The 9,788-nt window shown below is 40.4% G+C and overlaps 1 protein-coding gene across 2 annotated transcripts; it reads right to left on the bottom strand.

Annotated features, from left to right (window-relative positions):
• Positions 1 to 645: 645 nt before the first annotated feature.
• Positions 646 to 6,414, bottom strand: LOC107677853 (SLIT and NTRK-like protein 5). Of its 2 annotated transcripts, none has more exons than XM_016472915.1 (2): positions 5,728 to 6,414; positions 646 to 4,130 (listed from the first exon to the last, which is right to left on the bottom strand). In XM_016472915.1, exon 2 carries the CDS (start codon positions 4,071 to 4,073, stop codon positions 1,470 to 1,472), a length of 2,604 nt encoding a protein of 867 aa, XP_016328401.1. In that variant the 5' UTR covers positions 4,074 to 4,130; positions 5,728 to 6,414; the 3' UTR covers positions 646 to 1,469. The 2 variants fall into 2 exon arrangements, with proteins under 2 accessions (XP_016328401.1, XP_016328402.1); XM_016472916.1 differs by lacking the exon at positions 5,728 to 6,414 and adding an exon at positions 4,932 to 5,003.
• Between the last annotated feature and the right edge of the window lie 3,374 nt (positions 6,415 to 9,788).

Raw genomic sequence — 9,788 nt, 5'->3', positions numbered from 1 at the left:
CAGCGGCTTCTAAACAACTAGCAATCTCCAAAAGGAGTTTGCGATCGTTCGATGCAAACCCTCGTTTTGAAGTCATCTGCTTGCATATTGCTAGAACGCTATAATTTCACCTGTTCGTAATAGTAGTTTACCTCTATTATTAGCATAAGGCAGAATAGCAGTTATCGATTTCTTGTTGTTTCCCACACCGTAAGAACAGTTGACCCTATTTAGCGCCGTATTGTGTGCGCCGCTCTCCTGCTTGAAGAATAAGTGGTTTGTGAGCAGAACCAATACATAGAAAATACCTGAGTTGAGGGGTTTGCCAAGTAACGGGCTTGGTGTATTGATCTGAGCTATTGAATTAACTCCTGTCAACTTACAATGGGCCTGCGATTGTTGGTTACCTGGTAAAAGCTATAATCAAGCTGGTTTTAATTTCCAAGAAAATTCTATAAGAACCGACATCATATTTATTGATGACATAAACATATTTTGGTCAATATAGTGCAATAAGTGCAAAGCAATCAAAACAATGGAAACGATAAGGGAAAGAGAATTGCGAATGCTTGTATAAAAATAGGTGTTACATTAAAATATCAGTATTACACAACATAATTATTACTTCAATTATTATTTATGAACTTTGATATTAAAAATACATATTAAGAATGAATACACATATTCATTTTTAATATATAATATTTCTTCTAATGTTAGCTGGGAAGACCCTATGGCCTTCCATCTTCCAAAAAAGTGCAGACAGCATACAAAGACACTTTTCCTTTGAAATTGTTAAATGATGCAAAGTCTCTCTTCGACATTGGGGTGTGCCACTGCTGAAAAAAAGCCACTTGTACAATGCAAGCTACAGTAAGTGATCGGAAACTACAAACGAAATGTTTGTACAGAAACTCATGGGACATGACACATATAATATTGATGAGCATTGAAACAATGTTGAAAATACATGGCAAAGAGTATACCAATAAATACAGTACTTACTTACAGACTAAAGCAGATAAATTGTCCTGCTCGATTGGATGCGCTGCTGTATAGTGTTTCTGTCAGAAAGTTGTGTTTTTTTTTTCTTTTGTTCTTGTATGCGAAACCCTTCCCTGACCCCCTTAAGTTCACAATATTTGTATGATTATATTCCTGAAAATGTATTTGGGTGAGATTAACCTGTACACTTAGATTTATGCGTATTCAATCATCCACTTAAAAAAATAGATTTTGCATCGCCAGTTTTATATCACAACTCGTGCTTTCATCTAAGTTCTGCGAGCTCTATTTATTTATTTTCATTCTTAGTTATTTCTGTAATGCCATGTGGTTCTGAAATTAAACTAACATAGTTCGGCACACCCCACTTAAGGTTTTGGATTTTTTTTTTCTTTACGTTGATGTATATTGTGCCAAGGCACCCTCCAGTTTGAGTCAGTACAAGGGGAAAAATGCTTCTACTGCATTTATAGATAGACCAAGATTTAAAACTGGCTCTGTGTTGTCTGTTTCTCAAGAACTTCGAGGTAGTCCGGCTCTATTTGAAGTTTTGCCTTTAGTTCCAAATAGTCGTTTCTATTGGGCTCCACAAAGACAGTACTTGGCGCTGTACCATATAGCATAGTCTCTCGTATTCCTTCAGGATGTAAGAACTGGCGCCTGACGTCGAAGTTTGGTTGGTATGTGTACGGGACAGGGCCAGTGTACTTATATTCAAACCTGCTGCCAGCAGTCGATGGGGATTTATCCGGCTCCAGGAGTCCTCGGAAAAAGTGTTCCGCATCCTGAACAGGGGACGGCTGCTCACGAGGCTCGATGGTGCTCACTGTGTAATTGGGGCTCCTCAAGGTGACCTCCTGGTCCTCGTCGGCATTACTCCTGTAGGTGACCTTGAGTTCGTGTAGATCGGGGTAATCCTCTACAGCGTTCCCTTCCCGGGACCTGTAGATTGGGTTTTTGCACATGTGACCGAGCGGATGGGGGATGTACTCGTAGACGTGACCCACTGGGGCCTTGACCTTGGGGACGGAGCGATTGCTATAGAGATTGTACTGCAGGTTGAAAGAGCTCACGTCAGAGTTGTTTGTGCTGGTACGGTCGCTCTGAGACTTTTTACGCCTCTTCATCACCACCACAAACAGGCCGGCTGCCACAAACACTGACATAATGAAAACAAGGAGGAGGCTGAGAATGAGGACAGACAAAGGAACATTACTGGAAGGGGTGTTAAACCTCTGGGGTGTCTCCGTGGTGGTGATCCTGTCTGCCAAAGGCTCCTCGGAAGGAACCACGGTGGACATGATGACATCGGAGTAATCTGGACACAACTGCTCAGAAAGGACGACCCGCATATCCTGTCCAGCAAGCCGCTTGGGAGTCACGCATTTGACGTCATTGACCACCGTTCCCGTGTTCAGCTGCTCCAGCCAGATCTTCATGCCGACCACATCACAGGAGCAGTCCCAAGGGTTCTCGAACAGGTCAATCTGAACCAGTGCTTTCAGCTGGTCCAGAACTCCGCTCACAGGCAGGTTTTGAAAGTGATTGCTGCGAAGGTTGAGGCGAGAGAGAGACAGACTAGAGAAGATGCCTCCTGGCAACGTTTTTAAAAGATTGTTATTGAGGAAAAGTAGCTGAAGGTTGGGCACAAAGCTGAAGGTGCCACCTACAATCTCTCGAATCTTATTATATTCTAAATACAAGTACTGCAGACTTTTTAGCCCAAAAAACATATCTGCTGTGAGTCTGTCAATCAAATTGCCATTCAAGTACAGCCTACGTAGGTTAATTAAATCCCCAAAGGCTCTGTCGTGTATGAGTGCTATCCGATTGTTTCCCAGGTGCAATAAATCCAGTCCCTCAGCCTCCACAAAGTCAGATCTACGCACGACAGGGATGTAGTTCCCTGTGAGATACATCTTTTTAGGATTGTATGGCTTGGGCTTCAGATCTGATATGTTTTCAATCTTCCTTTCCTGGCAGTTGACATTTAGCCCCAGGTCGGAGATTTGCAGATTGCATGTACAGGTGGTGGGGCAGTCCAAAGGCACGGGAGATTTGGTCTGAAAAGCAATGATGGGCCCGTAGTTGTAGGGGTTGACTGGGATTCGAGAAGTGGGCTTGGACTTGGTTTTGCTGGATTGGCGGGTGCCCTTGGTTGGCCTGGACGAGGATCGCAGGACGGCCGAAGATGTGGCTGATGCCGTCACGGCTGCCGGCGTGGTTTGGAAATAGCCACTGGTGGTGAGCGGGGGTGGGGGGCGCATCTCGTACTCTGATATGGCCCTTCTGGGACACAGTTCCTGCTTTGAGACCTCGTCCAGATCCCTGCCATGGAGCCTGAAAGGAGTCTCACATACCACCTCCCCCACCAGAGCTGTGTAGGCGATGCTCTCCAGCCAAGCCTTAAGCGCAATGAGCTCGCAAGAACAATTCCACGGATTCTCCTCGAGCTGTAATTCAACTACTTCGTCCATATGCTCCAAAAGACCGATGTAAGGGAACATTTTTAAGCGGTTGCCCCTAAGATCCAGGTGTGTCAAGGGCACGTTCCGGAAAATGTTCGTGGGCAGAGAGGACAACAAGTTGTCATTGAGAATCAGCACAGTCATTTGTTGAAGCCTGCTCAGAGCATTAGGTTCAATAGTGCTAATGAAATTATAGTCTATCTGAAGGTATTCTAGGCTCTCGAGTCCGACGAAAGTGTCGTCTCTAAGAATGTCTATTTTGTTATTGTTCAAATGTAATCTTTTTAATCCCTGGAGTCCGTTGAATGCCCCGGTCTCCACCTCAGATATGTCATTATTACCTAAATGCAAAATGGTAACTCCGGTATAGTTGATGAAGTCATTGGCAGACAGTCTTTTCAGCAAATTACCTGTCAGCAAAAGATGGTACATAGAAAACTGCATTGGGCTTATTTCCGACAGCCGCACAATGCCCCTGTTCTCACAACTGACCGTCAGAATGCTTTCCTTCTCCTCGCAAGTGCACAGATTCCTACAGATCTCCCCATAACTGTCATACAGCTCAACCAGACTCAGAGATGTGGCAACCAGCAATATTATTTTCAGTATCCAGATATGCATTTTCTTGTGCAGGAATGGCCCAGCTCACGATAGTGCAGTTGCAGTTTGTGGTGTCATCTAGAAAAGGAAAAGATGCAATGAATGTCTGTTACATGAACATGCAATCTCCACATCTGAAAACTACATTAAACAGTGGAAAATCCCAAAATGTTACAGGAATATCTCAAAGACAAATTTGCAGGATCCTTCCCATTAATGCAAAGCAAACTCTTCCTGCCTAATGCAAAAGCAGATTCTGATATGAATAACCAACGTGCACTGTTCTTTAGCCTAAACTGTGCAATCCAAGTGGTCTTGAATTGATGCAATATTATGTTTAGGTTATCTGTGTTTAATAATATCAGAATAGTATCATACCAAAGTCTATCATTGACATCTATTCAAATGCATTGACTTATTCAATACAATACATCATGCATATTATGTAATGCTCATGATACTGCACATACAACCACATTTCTTTTCTTCACGGCATTCACATTTATAAAGATATAGAGGGGAGAACGAAGGGGGGAAAGAGACAGAGAGAGAAAGGTCTTGCTCCTTTTAAATTTAAAGTAACATTGACTGGCAGAAATACTCTCCAATGCGCAATTTGGGAATGCATTTCCAACATTTAATCCGGCGGCATCTCAACTGAAAGAGGCAAAACGTAAAGCCAGTTGCTCGTGCACTGAACAAATCGGCATCTCCATGGTTTCCAACTTGAACATCTGCCGCTGAAGAGACAGATGAGCCGATCTACATAACATTGCAACTCTACAAATCGCTTTTTAAACATATGTTTTTTTTTTTTGTCTTAAACCAAAGACTCTTGCCATAGCCTACCCCAATGCAAATAATATTTCCCGTACTCACCCCACATATCCGAGGACTTCAGTTTTTATCAACTCTCAACGAGTAACGAAGTTAAACCTCGGAGTGCACGACACATCTACGTTTCACAAAGGTGCCTATGTTGAATTCCTCCCTTTGATGCTATATGTGACAGTCATAGCTCATCCCTCAGGCGACAAAGACGCGAGTTGATTAAAAGCAAAAGCGACGTCATCGATTATAGCCCGATTCCATCTTGATGGGGAGCAAACAATACTATGTTAAACCATTTTGTTGTGTAGAAGCATTTGTATTTGTTGTGTAGAAGCATTTGTATTCATGCTAATCAACCCCTCTCAACCCCCACATAAGCACACACTTGGACGCACAAAGATACTCTCTCTCTCACACACACACACATTCACAGATATAGCACATAAGTCTAAGGCGCTACAATACGATCCGAAAGTCTACACTGGTCATGTTGATTTTCCAGAAATAAAAAAAAATAATAATAATAATTCAGAAGTAAACAGTAATATAACTAAGCCGATTCATCACAAAACAGCTGCACCCAAAGCCGGTCTTTCCAAAGCAACGCGTAATGCCTCATAATTGAGGCTCCTAAATCTAACGCCCGAAGCTTGTGAAGCACATATGAAGTTGTGTAACGCATACATAACTGAAGATTTCACAAGCTGACACAAGTGTTCAAGAGGCAGTTTTCTATGCCAGCGCGACAACTGCGTTTCAGCACCACGGACAGCTCCAGCCGCAGCAAAACGGGCTTCGTATACGATTGCTTGCTTTGCTTTGGAAGACAATCCATGTTTCTTACCCGCTTAAACGTGGTAAATTCGAAAACATCATGAGCACGGCCAATCCGAAATCTTGAAGACACCGGTGCCTCTTTTGCCCGACTGTATAATAATCCGTGAAGTGGTTCGTGATCAGCCTGGGTATCGCAAACTCTCCCTGGAAACGCGACGGTCAGCTGGCTGAAAACAGGAAAAACGCAAGTTTAGGAATTTGTCTTGACGTGCATTGCCGTTCCCTGGCAAAATCCAACCAGTGCAATGTCCATTTTAAACGAAATGTATCCACAAGCAAGGCAGTCTATCCTTTTTTCTCAGAAACGGACGCGCAAAGTACGCATCCCCGAGACGCTTGTGAGTGGTACGGCTGGTATCGCGTTGTATATTGCCGGATGTACATGTGATTTCTTCGCTGATCTCTGGTTCCTCCAATGCAGTGTTGTCTGTTTTCATATTTCTGTATTTTTTATTCTTGTTTTGGCAAGAGGTTCCCATAAATCCGTCTTTGGAGATGTGCTTCCATCTTAACTAGTGTTTCAACTAGTGGAACTTGGATTTCCATTGGCTCACTGTTGCTGTACTGTCGTCAGATCAATTGTAAATTTGGGGCAGGGTGGAATATTTATGAGACGACTTAAAATAAGAGCTTCGTGCACAATATGTTGCTCGCACACTGCCCTCTCTCTATCTAAATTTACGCAACAGCATAATTGAAGGGTGATGGCGATGGTAAGACAATCAGAGAGAGAAAGAAGAAGAGAGCGAGAGAGAGAGAGAGAGAGCGAGAGAGCGAGAGAGCGAGAGAGAGAGAGAGAGAGAGAGAGAGAGAGATGCCCATAGAGGGCAGTGTAATTCGGTAAAATAATATTTTGCCATTTGTATGCAGTACACGACACATTTAACTTGTTATATCCTATAGTTCAGTTTCATTTTGCATAATGGGCACAAAGCATATGCTAATCAAAACTGCAGCCAATTTACTTTACACAAAATAAAGGTATATTAATGCATAAGACTGGCAACGCAAACTTGTATGTTGTATTTTGTCATTTAATCAACCTAGGTGAGAGAGAAAGACTTCAGACAATGTACCATCAACCACATCGCCCTTAAGGCAGAGATCAGCACTGCTTCTAAGTTTGCATGGAGCAAGATTTTACTTCTAATCCCTGATCTTTGGGAAACAGATAAGCTAAATGACAGGCACGCGTCAACCTTGGATTACTGATGCATTATTTGTCACCTATAAGCTGATAGTATATTGTCAGATAAACAGGAAAAAAAAGACTCATAATGTGACCCCTGTAAGTCACACTGTTAACTGAAGTCACACCTACATGTATATAGATGTCACTGTATTAGTTTACAAAAAAAAAGAAAAAAAAAAGAAAGTATATTCCGCTTTGGATGTTAAAACAATCAAAATTTATAAAGTGAAAAAAAAAAATAAATATATATATATACTAAAATAACTAACTAATGAATGAATGAATATCAAAACTACACAAAAAAGACTACAAATTTAAGTAAAAATTTAAATGAAAATGGAAAAAATATGAAAATAAAACAAATTCAAACAATTACTAAAAATTATGAAAGTATTTCAATTATACTAAAATAACACTGGTGCTTGAGCTAACTTTCTTTAAAATAAATTACATTTGGCCAAATATTGCAATGGTATGTCAACGTTTTTAAGCAAAACAATTTAGAAAAAAATAAAAAAAAACATTTAAAATGATAAATCGATAGCTGTATTGTTAAAAATGAAGGCAAAAAATGATTAAAGCTACAGATAATAATAATAATAATAATAATAATAATAATAATAATAATAATAATAATTGATAATTGATAAAAATAGACTTACTGTTGGAATACCTTTGCAACGTAATACCAAATGCCATTTGTTATAAATAGTACAAAGCACACTTTTTAAGCAAAACGTTTGACAAAGCAAATGTTGTTTTAAAAAGTAAAATAATATGCAATATATCTGCCACTTTGTGGTTGTGAAATAGCCCAGTTAATGTAATGAACTACACCTGTTGTTAAAATCACTGCCAGAGCAGCTAATTAAACATCATTAAGCAAAAATGCCTACCTTACATCTGGCAAAAATAAGCTCATGCAGCATTTGGTGTTTGGTTTGATGTTTTGTCAGTCAACTACTGCGAAAACATTTTAGCATGGTTATCCCACACTAAAGTATCCAAATACACACTTTCTAGGCCTTCAGACCAGTGCTAGATGTTTTCTGAAACACATCACCCTCCTTAACTGCCGGCCATAGATTTAAAAGGGCTCAGCTTCAATTACACCTCAAGAGCCACTGAGCACTCGGAGTGTAAATAGAATTAACTCTAGCATGCTAAAGCTCACATGTCCTAAGGAATCTCCTCCTTTGTCCTCTTTTGTATGCTAATTTGTAATGTCCACCTCCCTTCTCATTCCAATGAGGACAGTAAGCGAGTGTGACATCTACAACATCTTTAGCGTGGCATCGAAATTAACCACTAAGATGCATTCAATTATTTAAGTCACAGGCTGTGGCTAATCGCATTAAATGGATACAGTTATAGGACATTTCCTGTTGTGAAGGACAAATCTCCAGAACTGAAATACCATTAACGTAATCTTTCAGAAAGTCCCACTCAACATACAGTTACAGCCAAAATGCATTACAGTCACTGTTCCGCAAACCTTACTGCTTCTAGTGCAAACTTTCCACGAATAGGCCACTAATTTTTCACAAATAAAAAAAAAAAAAAAGACCTGGCCTGTTTCTAAGCAAGATTCATTAAAGTAATTCTACACACAGGATAATTCAATGTATGTACATTTACATACAATGCATTCTAAATTCTAGATTCTAAATCTAAAATGTAGATGCATTTATTTATTTATGTATATTAAACGTGTAATTACATCAGATCTACTGCATTTTTAAATGACCCCACAATAACTCCTAGATATGACAAAGTCAACTGATTCTTTACTGTGGGAGAAATACTGCAACAAGAAAAATAAAGCTATATTTCATCAAAACATCTGTAAATAATGATGATAATTGGAAGGGAATTTAATTTGAAAGATGCTGTCTTCATTCCTATAAGAAGGCTTTGTAACGGTGGTTTCCCTACAGTGGTTCAGGCTGTAGGATTTCCGAATGACTAAAGAAACGTTGTCAGCACGATGGTATAAAACTGTACATTTCTAGTCTATTACCATCCACTGCCACTTATACCAATGACAGAAATAAGCGCAGTTAGAATAGCCAAATATATGGGAGAGTATTGCTATAGTGTGACTACATTGTATTGCAATAGGTACTACTTCAAAGTTAATGTGGAATGAAGACTAGTTTGCACATAATTTATAATTGAAATGGTTTAATAACAGAATTTTGTTGGTTATACTTGAATTGGTAACAAAATAGATGAAGGATGGTAAAACATAACCACTTGATTGTACCCAACATGTATGTAAAATGTTACCAGAGAGAGAGAGAAAGAGAGAAGGAGAGAGAGCAGAGCCCCAAGAAGAGGGCCCCAGAGAGAGCTCGCCAGCCAAGAAAAGAGAGAGCAAAGAAAAGAGACAGAGCAACAGTTGCAATCTTCTTTTATCCCTTCCTTGACCATGTGACTAAAAACCAAATGTGAGACATTCAAACTGACCAATCAGCAGATTACAGCTTCACCCACTGTGCAAAAGGTGTGACTATTAGCAGACCCCCGTTGGATACACATCTTGGCCTACAGGCCTTGATCACTATCAGCACCCCTGTGCCTTCAGGAATTCCAAATGGACCTTTTGTTATGGAAGATAGGTTTGGGACAGGAAAGCAGAAGTCTTTGATTATTTTTGACCCTACAAAGTCCCCCCTTGGCACAGATTTCTGGTCCAGAGTTGTTGCAGTTGCAGCTGGCCAGTCTTTGTTCTCCTTTCAGCCCTGTGTGAGAGATCTTCATCGAATGGTATTGCACCCTTCATAGATATGCAAATTGTCCATCGAATACTTTACACCTCCACAAGAGCCGGCACTGCTCAAAGAACAACAAAACACACAATAACTGGATGGAAT

Source organism: Sinocyclocheilus anshuiensis, unplaced genomic scaffold, assembly GCF_001515605.1.
Source record: "Sinocyclocheilus anshuiensis isolate Anshui unplaced genomic scaffold, SAMN03320099.WGS_v1.1 scaffold432, whole genome shotgun sequence".
NCBI classification, from domain to species: domain Eukaryota; kingdom Metazoa; phylum Chordata; class Actinopteri; order Cypriniformes; family Cyprinidae; genus Sinocyclocheilus; species Sinocyclocheilus anshuiensis.
Note: the sequence above shows the minus strand (reverse complement) of the source record. Positions and strands in the feature narration are given on the sequence as shown.

Coding starts and splice junctions, on each gene's coding strand:
- LOC107677853 (XM_016472915.1), bottom strand. CDS start 4,073: ATGCATATCTGGATACTGAAAATAATATTGCTGGTTGCCACATCTCTG.